The sequence below is a fragment of the Neopsephotus bourkii genome, unplaced genomic scaffold (genome assembly GCF_033783945.1).
Source record: "Neopsephotus bourkii isolate Nb327-2 ecotype Australia unplaced genomic scaffold, CSIRO-AGI_Nbou_v1 NB_1624, whole genome shotgun sequence".
Lineage (NCBI taxonomy): Eukaryota > Metazoa > Chordata > Aves > Psittaciformes > Psittacidae > Neopsephotus > Neopsephotus bourkii.
The window spans coordinates 9,398,767-9,416,031 of NW_026902099.1; the positions used below are offsets into that span (position 1 = coordinate 9,398,767).

General features: G+C 37.8%; 1 protein-coding gene across 4 annotated transcripts in view; it reads right to left on the minus strand.

The window, feature by feature from the left end:
* The window catches only part of CFTR (CF transmembrane conductance regulator), a 90,556-nt gene that overhangs the window by 51,874 nt on the left and 21,417 nt on the right, over positions 1–17,265 (minus strand). For all 4 annotated transcript variants that reach the window (XM_061373052.1, XM_061373053.1, XM_061373051.1 and 1 more), the window contains exons 4-11: positions 16,988–17,203; positions 15,976–16,065; positions 14,442–14,605; positions 13,847–13,972; positions 9,962–10,208; positions 8,353–8,445; positions 7,659–7,838; positions 5,181–5,372 (exon numbers count right to left, since the gene is read on the minus strand). In XM_061373052.1, the coding sequence (XP_061229036.1) occupies positions 5,181–5,372; positions 7,659–7,838; positions 8,353–8,445; positions 9,962–10,208; positions 13,847–13,972; positions 14,442–14,605; positions 15,976–16,065; positions 16,988–17,203 (1,308 nt within the window). The remainder of the gene's footprint in view (positions 1–5,180; positions 5,373–7,658; positions 7,839–8,352; positions 8,446–9,961; positions 10,209–13,846; positions 13,973–14,441; positions 14,606–15,975; positions 16,066–16,987; positions 17,204–17,265) is intronic.

A 17,265-nucleotide genomic window follows, 5' to 3' on the forward strand; every position in this document is an offset into this window, starting at 1 on the left:
AACTTCTTAAAATCAGTGTATTTGGGAGTTTGAGTCCACTTTTTTCTCTCCTTGAGATGTTCTGCTGCTATAGAGAAACTGTGCTGGCTTATTTACTTCTAGTTCCCCAGGGAACTCACTGTGTCAGCAGTTTCCCTGCTGACCTGACCATGATTTTGGGCCACAGACAAGAATTTCAGTTAGAGGAGTTTGCTCATGCCAGTGGATCATACCAGTGCAAGGTGGAAAAAGTATAAAGGGCTTTTGGGCCCACGTGTCTGAGATGCAGTGGCTGTAGTGAGAGACTTGAAATATTATGTGGACTTTCTGCCTGCAAGAGGCATTTATACTATTTTAGCTGTTTACATTAGGATGAGATGAACTTCACCTTGACATGCCTGTTGCTCTCCTCAGCTAAGAGAGGCCAAGTAACTTTCTCTCACTTAGTTTACACTGTAGACATGCACATGATTAGGTAACCAAGCTACCTCTTAATATCCTCTTGGAGAGAATTACCTACTAAAGACCACTCAGTTCCAGACTTGAACCCTTATTATTCCCCTCTTCTTCACACTTTGTAATCTGCAGTTTGCAATACCTTGTCAAAAACAGGCACGAGATCAGGGCACAAAGTATTTCATTCACAGACATCATAACCTCTCAACTCCTACTGATTTAGTTATCTGCAAAAAAAACCCACCCACCCACCCAACCAACCAAAATCAGACAACAGCCAAGCCAGCACATATAAAAAGGGGTGGAGCAGTACAGTGGGATTAAAGGATATGTGTTCTTATTTCAGAGCATCCTTGACATTGCAGTGAACACATCGAATATGTAGGAACACAAACCAGGGCTTGGCATATTGACTGTCTCTCTCTCTATTTTCTCTATAACTTAAGTTCTTAGATGAAAATGAATCTCCTGCACTTCCTGTAAAACCATCTCAAGAAAACATAGGGTCTGGCCCAAAATTTCTTTAGTACTATTATATGATGTGATTTCATAAGGAAAAACTTCCTCTATTTGCATGCCATGTTAAACATTATATTTACGAGCAGCTGGTGGCTCTCAAATCAGAACATGTGTTTACTTTAAGAGTGGTAATCTCTTAAGGGTAGTTTGCCATTACACATTTATGGCCTCTTAGGTAACTATTGAAGGATCAAATGAACTAACAAGGTGGAAAAATATCTATCTTACATTGCAAAAAGGTAAAAACGGAAGTCATGGAAGTATGGCTTCAAAACTGATGAATAAATAAATCAAATAGGATAGGATGTGATGCTTGTTGATTTTTTTAACAGGAATAACTATAACAGACCTGTTCCTGCAGTCTTGACTGGAGGAATGCATTTTCAAAGGATGATTTTGTTCAATGTTAACAGCATTTAGACACAGTTTCAACTGCCCAAAGGTTTTGCCTTTTTTAACTTAGCAAGTGCTAAAACCAAACAAAAATCTCACACCCTGTATATAGTAGTCTTATTAATACTGATTTTGCACTGTGAAATTCTGAAAATCAAGCCACATTCCTTTGTCATTTTTAATTACATCAGTAATAAGGATTTTGCAAGCCCAAATGGCTACTCCTACAGTTCCTCATTTCTATTCTTGTTATCCCTTTCATGACATTAATACAATCCTTCACTCTCCAGGGAAGTTACACCTGTGGAATTACTTCAAATTTAATAGCAAGTTTCCATAGACATATAAACTCATCCAGTTCACGTCTCCCCATGGCTTCTGCTATTGAGCAATGAGAATAAAAATCAATCAATTATGCAGGATGTTTTTTGGGTGTTCAATTTGTTCATACTTGGTCCTTAATTTAAAGTGGTAGCAAAAATTTATCTTCACTTGCTAACAGCTTTTTATCATAAATGTGATGAAAAGTACTTGATAAAAAGGGTAAAACACCTTATCAAAAACAACAACAAAAAGAAGGTAGCAAAAGCTACCAATTCATTTTATCTTACTTTTTGACTACCTTAATGTTTGCATATGGGGACTGTGTATAGGAAATGAGTTCAGAACCTGTGCCAATTATACCTTGGCTTCTATCACAGCATCCCAATATAAGATTTTAAAGGTAATACCCCTGTGGTAATACCTACATACTCAAAATTAAACCCATTGAAACAATTTATTTCAAAAAAGATTCTGGATAAAGGACAAATGGTAAGGACTACTGATCACTGCTGGAATGGTTTGATCTAGAAGTTGAATTCCTTCACCTCCGTAAGGGCTAACTGCGATCTTCATTTTAGAAGACATGTTAAATCAGGTGCTCGCCCTGCCTGCTTGGTAAAACACACACTATTTCCGAAGGAAAGGAAAAAAGCAGAAGAAGGCAGTGGAAAAGGAACAAGCAGCCCTTTTCTATGCCTTTTTGTAAAACTTTTAGCACTATAATGTTTCACAGAATGTATCATGTCATTGAAATGTACCAGCCTTCTCTTGAGTTCATCATCACACAAGAATAAGGGCAGTGTCTATGCACCACTTATATCTTACTGCAGTCATGTTTAGTTTGTGATGAGTTTTCAGAAATTTTGCCAGTAATGCTATTTCTATTGGATATCAAGAATGTCAAAGTAGCTTTTAATCACAGTCCCTTTATCTTAACTCCAAAGCAGTCTCTCTTTTGTTCTATTACCATCCACTGCTCTTAACCGCTGCCCATTTCCAAATTCCAGTAACTAGACCAACGCTGTAAAACGTTTTACCTCCCGTGATGCCCTACTTACTCCCAAAGGCAAAATATCCGGGAATCATAGAATAGTTTGGGTTGGAAAGGACATTCAAAGCTCATCTAATCCAAACTCCCTGTAACTAGATCAGGTTTCCTAGAGCCACATCCAGCTTCACCTTGAAAGTATATAATCAAGAAATGGAATTATAATTAAATTCTGAATCGTTTTACATAAATACAGCAGGCTACACTACCACAAAGATACACATGCAAGCTGTACAAACAATCAGTCATTTGAGTAATCTCTTCAGAGAAGTGGTGGACACCCAACTAGGTTTCCCACGGTTGCTGGAACATCTAGTCTAGGTCATGCTTTGCCAAGAAAGGTTGGACCAGATGATCCTTGATGTCCTTTCCAACCTAGTAATCTATGAAGTTTAAGAAGTACCTGATGCACATAGATATGTATTTGAGAACCCTTCTCATGCTTCTTCAGTATTATATGCCTACATAGTAACCTCCTGCAATAGTGACAAACAGTGGTACTTAGACCTGACAAACTTCCCTCACTGAACCTTTGACACACAACTGTCTTCCATTTGGATCCTTTCAACAACTCAGATCTCATACACTTGTACAGGGTTGCACTGTGGTATCCCTTACCCTTGGTATCCCCATGTGCCACAGAAAGCTATAGAGCAGAGCTGTGAGGACCAAGGACCATGAATTAAACCTATGGCACGATACTGCTGCTGCAAGCATGCCATCAAGTGGGATGACTCCTTGAAGTGTCTGTATAATAACTAGATTCAGCAACAGACCTATATTCAGGTGGGATATATAACTAGTGGAATATGTAACTAATATCTAGGAAAGTTGCAGGGAAGGGGGCAAAGTGAACTCCCTTAGGCAAAAACCTTCTGGTAACTCTCTGACGAATGAGGACACACACAACCCCAATCCACCAAAGCACTAACCCTTGCCATAATAAACCTTTAAAAGGTCACACTGGTGAATAAGCAGAGAATTAATACCGGAAATCTGTCCTTCAATCTGCTGTAGTAAGTCCTGTTTGGTAACTAAGATGTTAAATCTAACAAGATTAGAAAGCATAATAATAGCAATAAGGTAATACACTTGGCTTCCTTCCAGACCATTCTGCCTTCTCTTCAGGCAAGCCCAATTTATTCAGCTTCAGTCCAGAAGAAAACATCCTTATAAGTATCAAGCTTGATCACATATAATAAGCCCTGCTAGGAGGTGAAGCATATCATTCCACACCAACATAGATCAAAGCTGGCCTGATTAAACCTCTTTGGAGAACAAAGGAGCCACAGCCTACTGAGACACCAAGCCATGCCACCAACACCATGACACCAAGCCGTCCCACCAACACCAGGACACCAAGCTGTCTTGAACTGCTGAAGCCAGTTGCTTCTGAGAGCTTTGGCACAAACTACAACTTTTATGATGGGGGTTAAGGACTACTCTCTTCAGAAAGCCTGACACAGAAGTTGTTAATTCTCCTGTCTTCAGAAGCCTTCAAAGATTTCCAGCAAACCACAATCTAAACACAAGCTCAAATGGCCATAAACATATAAGAAAAGATTAATTTATTGCTTAAATATAGCCTGCTCTGAGATAAAGCACAGTAAGCTCATCTCATTTTTAAACAGACTTACTATTGTTTTTCTGATTAACTGGCACTAAAAAAAATATGATTTACTGTGTGACCTAAAGGCAGATCCTATTCAGCACAGTTAAATATTTATTATTTTCATCTACGTGTTACAAAATGCCTGATCTTAAGGCACAGCAATAAGGGTGCAAAGGTCTAAAAAGCTGGCTCCTTTTGTATCTTACAATGTCAAAAGGTATCTTTTCCCATCCTGGCAACATCAAACACACACAAGGACATTTCCACATCACTGTACTAATTGTGGACTACATATCACATAAAGATCAATCCTGCACTAATTTCTAGTGTGAAAATTTTCAATGCTCACACAGAAACCCCCAGTTTTAGTGAAGGTTTTCCTCTAAATAATGCAGGTTTCTGACACAGAGTTTTAATTACCCCGGGGCTATTTATGAATTGCAAAAGAAAAGATGGAAACAGGTTAATTTCCAAGATTGTAAGGAAAAGTTTCTTTATGGAGAAGAACGTGAAAAGTTTTGTAGGAGTACTTTTTACATCGTTTCGTCCACGTTAATATGTTTACCCAGGTTTTTAACTATCAAGGAAGACTGAGAAGGCAGACACCTTATAACATCTGAGCCAGCTTATTTAGCTCCTGTTGCATAAACTACCAGAACAGGCATGGTCAATCTATCTCCCAAGGAGCTGGCAACAGGTTCACCTGTGATTCCAAAAATCTGAGCTGCAAGGCTGAGTTCCTTAAATCTCAGAAAGGTCTCGCTTACTTAAAGCTCTACTCTCTGACTTTTTCTTTGGGGTTTTTCACTTTGGTTGGGCCACAGGTCTTAAGAGTCCTAGATGACTGACCTCTTCCAGTTGGCAAGCTTTGATGACACTCTTGTATCGGTATTCATCGTAGGATACACCAAAAATTATGTTTTCTTTTATTGTTCCAGGCATGATCCAGGAGACTTGAGGCGAAAAGGATATCCTTCCACTGTGTTTAATTTTACCCTGTGAAGGCTCCAATTCTCCCATTATCAGCATCAGAAGAGAAGTCTGAAAATTTATTAACACTTGGTTAATAGATCTGTACAACCAGAAGAAATGTTAAACAAAGTGAGAATCACTCTTGCTAAGTTACTTAAATGGTATGTTTGTCTTGTAAATAGTGTCCCTGTAGGTACTGATGTAGTGCAGGCTGCAATTAGTGGAGATTTTCATATGTATGGTTCTAAAAGGCCTCTGATGTGAGAGAAACTTCATTCAGTAAACAATAACAACTGTGTAATATCTTGAAAAAAAGGCATGCTGCTGCAAAAGTATGCATTATTATATGTAATAATATATATATTTATTAACCTTCCAGTAATTTTACATGGTAAAAATGTGAGACATATACAGACATAAGTTATTAGTATTTATGGGGAATATTATTTGATTTTTAATGTTATCAGTAACTGCTTGGTTTTGTACAAGATAATTAACATTTACAATTTTGCTAGTGTTCATAAGCCTTTTATCTGTATTGCCTTGAAAAATACAATTTCTTTGTGTATGTCTATGCAATTACTCACAAACTACTCAGTGTGATCTGAATTTTCCTCTGTATCTTTTAACTCATTTACGTGAATACATGACCTAAGTGTATTTACTATTTCCCTTCATAAAAGAATTGATTGCAATTTCAGCACTGACATGTTATAATTTCAAAGTTAATCAGTAGCTTGTAGTAACCTTGTCACACATAACTGGCTACTAGATCAAAGAATAGAATTGAGAAATACAAGGAAAAATATGTTACAGAGCCATTACAGTGGTGTTCTTATCACTAATAAACAGTCAGCAAAGCTGGGACGTAACAGCCAAAGATCTAAATATCTGTCTAAGTCATAGTTTAATGCTGTCAAGCCCGAAGATCCTTTGACAAGTTATACAATATGCGGGGGGAGTCTCACAAGATTCTTTCCATTCATATCAGAATCTAACTTTTACAAAATGCTGAGTAAGAAGTTTCTGATCTTGCAAAGGACAGACACTTAGTGTGTGTTTAACACTGAATGTTAAACTACTGTATCTGATGCCATATAGCATAAATGGAAAAAAACCAACCCAAAGCAAAACCACCAAACCCAACCCTATCTGATACTGAAGCAGTATTAGAAAGCTGATGTCAGTCTTCACACCCGTTATAGATAAAGTATGCAGTCTGTTTCACAGGTCTGACAGTTCCTGGAATATACAGTAACAGCCTTAAGCAACACGAAGGAAGCCATAAACTAAGAGGATGCAAGGGAAGGAGGATTTTATTTATTTTTTGGGTGGGGGGATCCAGTTTGGGGTTTTCAAAAACCTTTCAGATAATATTACAAGTCTTTTGTCTTGATTGCCTTGAAAAGTGCAAATTTGTTGTATGTATATACTCAAACTGCTCCCTGTAACCTGATTTTTCCTCAATTTCCTAAGTAGCTGAATAAAGGAGATATACATAGGTCCTTCAGCACTTTCTAGTTGATATTTTTGTATTACAAGTATCACCTTTAGCAGCAAGACCAAACTGATTTTTGGTGATATCTTAGCAAAATATCAGCAACGTAGCAAAATTAGTCTGTAAATTTAGAAGTATCACAGTACAATGCACCTCAACATATTGGCTTGAGGGTAACCTCATGTGCTGTGCCCCTTGCTCTTTCCTACTGGTATCATCACTGAAAAACAATATAGAAGCCTTGATCATGCTGTATTGAAATTGATGGGTCCTTTACCATTGACTACAACAGAAGAAATATTTTACTCCATGCAAGGAAATCAGAATATGTTCACCAATAATTTGTTCAACCCAGAAAGTTGCCAAACACATATTGAATGCTTGTTTTGACTTTCACATCTCCTCAGAAAATGCAGTGAAGATGACATTCATCTAATTACTTGCTTTTTGAAGTTAATAAGAGTATCACAGTTCAACTCATTTTATATTAATGAGGTTATCAGATGTGTTATCTGCAAACTAAATGTATTGCTAAAATTATCTGCAAACTAAATGTATTGTTAACATTTTGGGATCCTAAAGAGATGACTAATCTAAACTACAACTTTTCCTGGAAAACCACCAGTTTCCACAGCACCTCCCCCAGGCTTCACATGGAACTCAGGGAGCCTGTCTGAGTGAAACACTGGGGGAATATACTTTTTGTACTTTTTCCTACAGCCATCATGTTTACAGTGAGCAGAAGACAGCAAGAATACAGTACCGATACAGTTATCATTACAGCTAACAACACAGTATTATTTCTTGAAATTATTAGGACTTTTGTTAAAAAAAAAAAAAAACAGAAATAGAAATACCTTGCCTGCTCCAGTAGATCCAGAAACAGCTAATAACTGTCCCTTCTCAATCTTGAAATTTATATCCTGAAGAACAGGGGATGCATGAAGTGGAAAATTACTGAAGAAGAGATTGTTGTCAGTGCTAAGAGCTTTGCTGTTGTTTTCCTGGCTTGCTTTTAAAAACAGTTCTCCAATTCCCTGCAACATACACAGATGTGTATTGGTATTTACATAAAAATAAAACATACGCAGACATGTATATCATACTACATACTTAGGAAAACTTATGAACTTACTTTATTGATGTTACTTTGCCTATCCATACCATATTTATTATATTCTTAAATATATACATATATTCATGGACTTGCTCCTAAATTTGTGGACACAAACAGAATTTGCCTTTTACAGAACTAGTTTCCAATGTTTATACATGCCACAGCCTGATTCTGTTTTCAGGCTGGTTAAAATCAGAAATAAGTACTTATTATAGACCTTAACACTTATTAAAAGGTCTCTTATGAAGTTTCTCAATCATAGATAATTTGATATTATACATTAATTACTTGCCATATATTCCTTGCCTGCTGACAGCTGAACCTAAAGTGAAGTTAAAATGAAGGAGCATAGGTTGCCTATTTTAGAGAACACCATGGCAAGTATCAGTGAAAAAAAATACATTCTGTGTTTTTATTTAGTAAAAAGTACTAACCTCATCCCAAAAAGCTGTTACTTTGTCCAGCTCAACGCCAGTGGTGGTTAGATTATACTCCAGAGCTTTATATTCCTTTTTCAGCAAGAAATCCTAGAAACACCATGAAAGCAGATGAGAGGAAACAGTAAGAAAGGGTGGCCGTATAACACAAAGGAGTACATACTTGCCAACACTGAGCACAAATATTTTTTACAGTGCTGGTGCATTGTAGTGTCTTAGAGGGTGGCATAAATATAGCTCATCAACATCTTTTGGATGCAGAAGGAAATGCTTTTGAAGCTACCAATTCTTTCACTGCTAGTGAAAACACAACCATAAAGATATTTAGTTCTGATTTAGAAAGAATATCAAAATTTGGCATTTCCTTTGCTTTCAGGACTTGTATCAGGCAACATCACCCCCTCTGACCTTAATCGTTTTCAAATAAAGCTTTGGTTTTGGAGTAGGATGTGGAAAGTTGCACACTGGTATCTTCCTACTCCAAAACTGCAAGACTTTAAAAGCGTTACAATGATGTCTCTACCAACAAAACAAAAAATGGCAGATAACGATCCCCGCCAGTACAGCACTGAAGTAGTGTAATTTCAAATAGCACAAGTCAGCAACTTGACACTCGTGTTACCTTCTCGGATAATGACAGAATACCATTAATGCCTAGAGAATCTGAGAGCAAATGGACTGCCTAAATTGGGACTCAATAAGGCCTTCTAATGTTTAACAGAAAAGTTTATGATTTGACTTCTCAAAATTTCTGCCCAGCTGAAAATCATAAAAATACAATACCTGCCTCTTATTCTATACTGACATTTCTGATTAGGATCTTTAAATTCCATATTAGGTATTTTTATTAAGCTAAAAAAAAAACAACTGTATGTTTTACAAAAAAAAAAACAAAACAAAACAAAACAATTATTTGCAAATATATAAAAAAAGCCCAAATTTCATCCTGAAATAGAACAAAAATTCTTTTCCTGAGGTGTGATTTCAAAACAGCAGATAAAATAGTGTTAATGAGAATTCATCCTGATTTGAGTCTGCAAATAAGCCTCTCATCCTGGTATATGAGCAATTCATCTCAGTAGGCAAGGTAGATAATAATTATTTGACTGGTACCTTAATTATGTTTACTACTCATAATAAATGAGATGCGTATTTGCATAAGATGCACAATTTCCTGCTGTTCTTGCCACTAATAGCTAGGAAAAAAGCAGATCTGTGACTGCAACTACTGGAAGCTGTGCTATATAAAACATTTCCTAATTTTCTACTTCCTTTTCTGAAGGAAAAACATCTCTTAAGGATCACAACTCATGAAATATCTTTTATTAAGTTCCTTATTCTGTAATGAGAAGAAATACGTAAATGCCACAGTTTCAAAAAAGGCAGCATGCAGGTAGCATGAGAGTCCTGTGGTTATGCTGCCTGGGGAACCATATAACAATATCAAGATTTATAATGACATTTCATGGTATGTAGTCAAAGCAACACACAGTATATTTGGAAAGTCTGCATAAATGCTGTGCGCTTTTGTTGATCAACTGACAAGATAATGTGCTATGAAGAATGAGCTTACGTACTTGGGAAGATTTTAGTGCATATAACCTACCTGTATTTTGTTTATTGCTCCAATGGAGTCATACCAGGTCTGTACAGACCCAGGAAACTGCCTGGTCACTGTCATTCGAAGAACAATGCAGAAGGAAATGGTGGTAAATATTTTTCGGAGAATAATTCCTTTAATCACAGCATACGGAAGCACAGCTAAAAACACCACAAAAAAGCCTGAAAAGAAGAAGGCTGAGCTGTTCAAATATCTCACATAAGCAGCTTTTCGGGTAAGCTTCAGTTCAGTTCTGTTAAAAAAAACAAACGCAAATAATTAGTATAGGATTCTACAGTTAACATCTTACAAAAATTTTGGATAGACCTGGCAGTAAACAATTAACCCAAAAGCTCATTCATTCTTCTTATTTTCTAGCATTGCAGTTAAAAAGCAAGATTCCAAACAATTTTTGGACCTAAGCAATAATTAGGCACCAATGTCCAGAGATGTCAAACGAAATAATAATTTATGTTATAATTTAGATACCTCATAAACCACAAGCCTCTACAATTCCTAGCACAACCACCCTTAAGCATCTAATGCTGTGGTATCTGATACACTCCCAGAAACATCATCCCATATTCATCCAGCCATGTAGCTATGCCATTCCCCTGGAAGTAACATACTTGGAGATGCCAGATTTGCTATACAAGACCATAAAAAAACTAAGAACAATCCACCGTCTGATTATAATGGCTTTTTGCAGACCACCCTACTAACAGCTTCACCCATGAAGTAAGGTATCACTTAACCTCAGCTTGAAGAGGTGGAAAGCAGCGAGTCTGCTCTCCACCCTCCTTTTTCTGCAGAAGCTCAGCCTTCAGAGTAGCTTACTGACTGCTGTAGAGACAGGAACGCAACTGGTGATTATCTTGACTGCTTCCAAAATGTCTATGCATCTCACTGCAAGCTATTAAATAAGAGAACTAATCCAGGAGAGTAATTCATTTTCTGAGCTGATAGCCCTACCTCACAGTGCTGAAGCTATCAACTGCTCTCATTTTGACCCTGTTCACATTCCCCAGGTGCTTCACAGCACAGCTTTGCCTGAACAAAAGCACCACTGCTGCAGTGAAAGAGCAATTGCTCTGCTGCAGAGAGCAACTGGGGCTAGAGATGCAGCTAGACCTCAAGGTGCCCATTCACTGGGGGAGTGCTCTAGCCACTGGGTTCACAGTCACACTGGTCCTGGTAATACCTGCTGATGCAAAGTTGAGCACCATAACCTCTATTTGTCTTCTGGTGTTGAACTAGTTTCTGCATGCAAAGTCCATCCAGGATTTTGGAGCTGTGAGGAACCCACTTTCAGCCCCACACTATGCATGCATGAGACTTCCACATGCATCTAACACCTTACAAACTTTTGTCAGCCAAAGTGTCCCAAAAACTCGCTGACAGAAAATCTGAGCTCAGCCAGTTTTGAAGCAGAGCGCCTAGCTCTACTTGTTAAGTCTTTATTTCACAAGAGAGGCCTGAAGAAAGTAGACAGGCATGCAGGTCACCACCGCAGCAGTAGACACTGCACTGGAGAAAGGGCCTTGTAAGCCCCTCCAGAGCTTGTATGAGACTGTGGGTGGCAGCGCTGAACAACGATAACAGATACTTTTGCACTCGGTTCTTGTCCAGTCCCACACAAATGCCTGGGTAGAAGCTATCAAAAAGCCCCCCAGTGCTGAAGCACACAGCTGGCACTCCAAAGAGGGAGAATCAAAGCACTAACCCTTTTCAGTATGCTCCCACGTACCAGACACAAGCTAGTTGGCCCACAAAACTTTTCCACGGGTAGATCTGCCTGTGATGTAGGCTTGAGAGCTCTCTAAATTAGGCATGTATTTGGGACAGGTCTTGCTGATGCAACACATGCATTTGGAGAAAAATGGAAGGGACGCTATGAGTCTTGTGCATATAGAGAGCACAGTTCAGTGTATGCCTGTTTTTTAACTGATGCTTTGTTTTACATAAAGTTGTATCTTCTGCTGACAAAGTATGACACTTCCAGCCTTGGACTTCACCTTCTCCAGTGCTATGCTTATGGTTCAGGGGAACAGTTAGGTGTGATTTTTTATTTCTCTGAATACCTTGTATAGCCCATCGAAGTGCAGGTATGTATATTCAGACACCAGTTACAAACAGTTATTATCAGTATAGACTTAAGAGGACACACAGGAGACAGCCTATATTGGTGCCTCTGAAGTGTCGCAGTTCCCCAGGGAGCTAACCTGCAGCAGTGTTACACTTGCAGGGTGGCCAGCTCCATCTGGTAGCTCAGGTCTACCCAAATAAGGGCACAGGTCCATTCTTTAGTTGATTAAACTAGGTTGCACCAGAAAATGGCATCATGCAGAAAAGCAGTTTGGTAATGACAAAGTTATAATGCACTGCTGCTAAAATGCAATCATGGCTTCAAGTACAAGGCCTCGTTTCCTACCAGCTTAACAAGACTGGGAGACCCTGCAAAGCTAGCTGAGCAAGCAAACTTCAGCCTAAACTCTGACATTCCTGGGTTGATCTGCTCTGGTGATGTTTTCACCAAGTGACCTGTTGGATCACTCAGAAAACTACAGTATTTTGGTGCAGAGATGTAGAAAAGAGATACTTTGACCTTGTAATATTGCTAGCATCCCTAACTTTTAAAAAATTCATGCATAAGGTAATAAAAACTGAATTCCAGCATTACAAAATTTGCTACAGATTACTGTAGAATATACAGATCATATAATGACAGTCCTTTCTGCAGGTTCCCTTAACCACTTTGTGGACTAAGATTTTAAAATTCATTTCAACAGGATTTGTTCACAAGATGTGGTCCCAAATTTCCTAAAAGCAATGCATGTGACAAAGTGACACCGGGCGAATCCTAACCCAGTCCCATCTTCAAGCTAGACTTCCCAGCATGGATTCAGACTTAGTTTTCTCTGATCATTAAATCATTACAAATTTTAAGACCTTCCTTATTCTAAAGGTAAAGAACATCACTTCCCCTGGACTGTCTTTCAGAAAGCAGCTGAACAAGAAGGTGTTTGTGTAAAAATATAATTTCATCTCTTTTATTTACATGATAATATGAGACTTATATCTCTTTTATTTTCTTTTATTTTCCCACTCACACACCTGGCACAGAATTCTAATTCTCTGTAAAGGACTAAACAAACACATAGGACAGCTTTAGTGAAGCATCATACATCAATCAATGTGTCACCTCTCCTCCCTTCCCCCAGGACTCCCTGGCAGTAACAAAGACCTCCTCATAGCTCTCAGCTAACTAGGTTAGCTCCTTTACTTCCTTTCTGTTTCAGGTCTGGTAGTTCCAGTTCAACCTTGGTATTAATTGAAGAGATAAGCATTATACAAGGCTATCTACTGACAATAACAGCTAATGCAAATGTGCAGGATCAATACATGAATCTGCACTGCTTTAATCCTCTCACAGACTGCATGCACCATTTAAAACCAGCTTTATTGCATTTCTCAGAAAACTGGCTGCAGAGGACTCATACTGTTTCCTTCACCGCAGAATAGGAAGGTCTGTAAAGCCTTAGGTAACCACCACAAAAGAGCTTTTTATTGTAAGATGAAGCTGGGGTTGGCCAGAAACAAACACAGATGCCACAATTGTTTTACGTCCGCAAACTAATCACTGAAATATCATTATAACAAACGAGGAAGTAAACAAAACAAAAAAAAATAATAAAATTCTCACCTCCATAGTGAACTTGACGAATTGTGAAAAAACCCCAGGCTGCAGTGTGGGAATTCACAGTTAGTTTATGGAGGATTAATGTTTGTGTGCTTTCCTTCTTAACTAACAAGACCACAGATGATGTTCATAGCCACCTTTTTTTTTTTCCAAGCACGTAAAAAATTTGACTAACAGCTGAGAACACTTACTCACGGATACTTTCAATCATTTTTTCCATTGCATCTTCCCAACAATAGGCTTTAACCGATTGTATGTTTTCAATTATTTCTGAGGTGATGACAAGTCTCTCATTGATCTTTCCTGCTCTCTTATTCCTACAATGTAAAAAGGCAGTAAGTTAATCTTCATCTTTTTCATGCTGTATACCTAGTTCATATCCCATTATATCTTATGGAAACACTTTCCCTATATGCCTATGCTTAAAATATTCATTTTAACAGAATTATTATGAAGAATGTGAAAGGAATTATTAGAAATCTAGTAATTGTTTTACTAAGGAGAAAACAAAAGCTCTGAAAAAGAATAAATCAAATCACTAGCAAGGAGTTTTAATTCTACAAAGCATTATCACTATTTATTGCATGTTAGACCTTTCATTTTGCTAAGTTTAGACAACTACAGCTAAATAAGTAAAGGTTTGTCCATGACTTTCCCAACACAGCAAACATTCTTTGGACAACACTTTTGGAATAATGGCATACTTAGAGACTTAAGTGGTAGAAACTTCTTAAACCAAAGTGGTTCAGAAGAATATACTGAAATATGTTAAAACAGTCTTGTCACCTGTATTTCATCATCATTTGTCCCAGCCAGGCTTGGAAAAAGGCCACAACTATTAGAAAAGCAAGTCCAGAAAATGCAGAAGCTTCTAACATGTCCCAGAGCAGTCCCATCAGCAGTGCCACTTGTAAAGGTGCAATCCATACAAAATGAGCTAGAGCAAGACCCTGTGGAAGCCCACAGCAGAAAATAATAACAATACAAGTTACAGATGCACCCTAAAAACTAGATGAAAAGGAAGAAGTCATTAAGGTGACACTTAAAAAAATGTAACAAAGAATGGTACAAATATTTCCAGTAGTAAAACAAGTTTATAAAGGCAGATTTGTGATCCTGAGCACATAGCATTCTGGGTGTTAATTATGATGACAGTGCAGCAATACATACACATGCCACACCTAAACTTTGATTTTTGTAAGGCAAAGTTCAGTCTGCAATTGTCTCTGAGCTATGCATATGCGCAAGGAAAAATCCCAGCTTTGTAAAAGTAAACAGAATTTGCCGTCGATGCTGCCTTTTTCAACCACTGAACGATGAGAAAAATACACAGAAGAATCTTCTGAAAGTTATTTCATCTGATATAGGAGGCGAATATTACTTTGGTGAAGAGACAACTGTCATGTGAACACAACTAATCCAAAATAGATTGCTGCCCACTTCAGTCATATTCCTTCACACTGGGGAAATTTTGAACTGAATCCTGTGACCAGGCTGCAGAGGGGTCTGTGTTACTGCAGCTACACTGCTGTCCTAGCTTGTTCAGTGCTAGCTGACATTGCTCTATATAGGAATACGGTGCCTAAAGTAAATGCACCTTGCATTTCCAGCAATGAGTCTACAGTCTCTCTGATCTTGCTTCTTTCATAGGAAACAAACCTTGTACTACCAATGGGCCAATCAAACCCATGTGCCGAACGAGAGTTTCCAGTCCCCAAAGCCATTACCCAGGATCTACCTCTGTGTCTTTTAACAAAAGAGAACTTCTACAGGAAGCTCTTGGAGTATTGTCTAACTTGGATGTGTTGGGAATGATTCCTAATAAGGTTCTTACATCAATGGTTAATCACTTTTAGAAGAGTGAGTAATAGTAGCAACAGGATGCTGAACATCATCACTTGTTCAACAGCAGAAATGGACTGGATCACCTTCGTAAAAAGGTACAGTCATCAAGAAAAGAGGATGGAAGGACTGAACCAGCAAGTTATGACCTCTATGAAATCAAATGCATAACCAAGGGTTTCCCTATGAGGTTCCCACTGAACTGTAGAACAAGCATTTTTTATGGTATATCTGGTTTTTAGGTTTCCTCTACTAATCAGCATAAGAGGTAAAGGACATTATGAGAACAAGCATTTCCAGGACCACATGCCAACATATTTTTTTAAGGTAGTGATTCATTTTATATCTACAATAAGCACTCAGTGCAGTTTGTCATTTATGCTCCTTCCTTCCTTAATATTTGCCATGAACAACTTGAAGGATTGAATTTGTATTTATTTGATGGCTCACCAAGTGGATTAAACAACCAGTGACGTACCTCATCAAATTTATTCAAATTGTTGGAAAGAAGACTGACCAATTGTCCAGTACTTATTTTATCTAGAACTCTGCTTGACAGTTTTAAGATCTGTAAAAGAAAACAAAACCACAGAAAAATGGCCATGTAGCTTGTCCCCATAAAACAGAATACAGATAAAAATGATAAGCAGTGGTACAGTAGTATAAATAACAATTCACTTATTTACTTATGCTATAAAGAAAGTCTCATTAAACTTGTTATTTATGTCACTTAGATTTAATATAGCTATTAAATTCTTTTACAAATATTGATCTATCGACTTAGTCCTTGCTTTCTGTTGAATATTTTATGTATACAGATATATATGCAAATGCAAGTTTTAATTAAGCATGCATGCTGTGTGCTGCTGTGCATCCTCAAAAATCTCCTACTGTGCCTATCTTGACAATTACTTTTGAAAGATGTTTTCATAGTGAGCTTTCTACTAGAGTAACTAACATGTTTGTCTAAATTATCTGCTTTTGGTATTGATAAAACCAAATACGTTTTTAAATATTTGTATTTGTGACATGCAATCCATCAATACCTGTTGATTCTTCACGCTATAGAGATCTCACACAGTATCATTCAAACCCAATTCCTTCTATGTTATATTTACTGTTTAAATCTTCACCTCTAATCCTCTTTTGAAAATATTATTTGGCCACCACAATGTATGTTATTCTTCCTTTGCAATACACGTGCATAACAGGAGCACAGTGGTATAACAATTAAGGCACCTTATCACATATCCAGCAAGTCTGAACTCACACAGAGGCTGACTTCAGTCAAACCAGCTGTAGACAAGTATTTAATTCTTTGGACTTAGGAAATGGAGAGCTGTCAGAAACTGCTGTTAGCCACATTATTCTTTTGTGTACTTTGTGTACCTCGACTAGCAAACCTATCAATCTTTCTTTCAACAAACTGGCCTAAAAGTTACGTAGGCTACAGTCAGAGGTTTGGCTTTGAGTGCAAATGAAACAATTACCTTCTTATAAATCAAGCTAAACATAGCTATCCTCATTTGCATTCCTATATGATGAAGGCCAAATATAGCAGGGTGCATGAGTAGTGTTCTCACAAGGAAGAGAAGGCACAAGCCAATGCCCAGGTAGTATGCTATGGATCTTTCACTGGAGTTATCCGGATCATAGGAAGCTATTATTCGTCCCAGCAGAAGGGGTTGCACAGATTTGGTGACTTCCTGCAGATGGAAATGAGAAAGATGATTTTGGTCAGTGGTTTGTTCACTTTTTCAAAACGGTT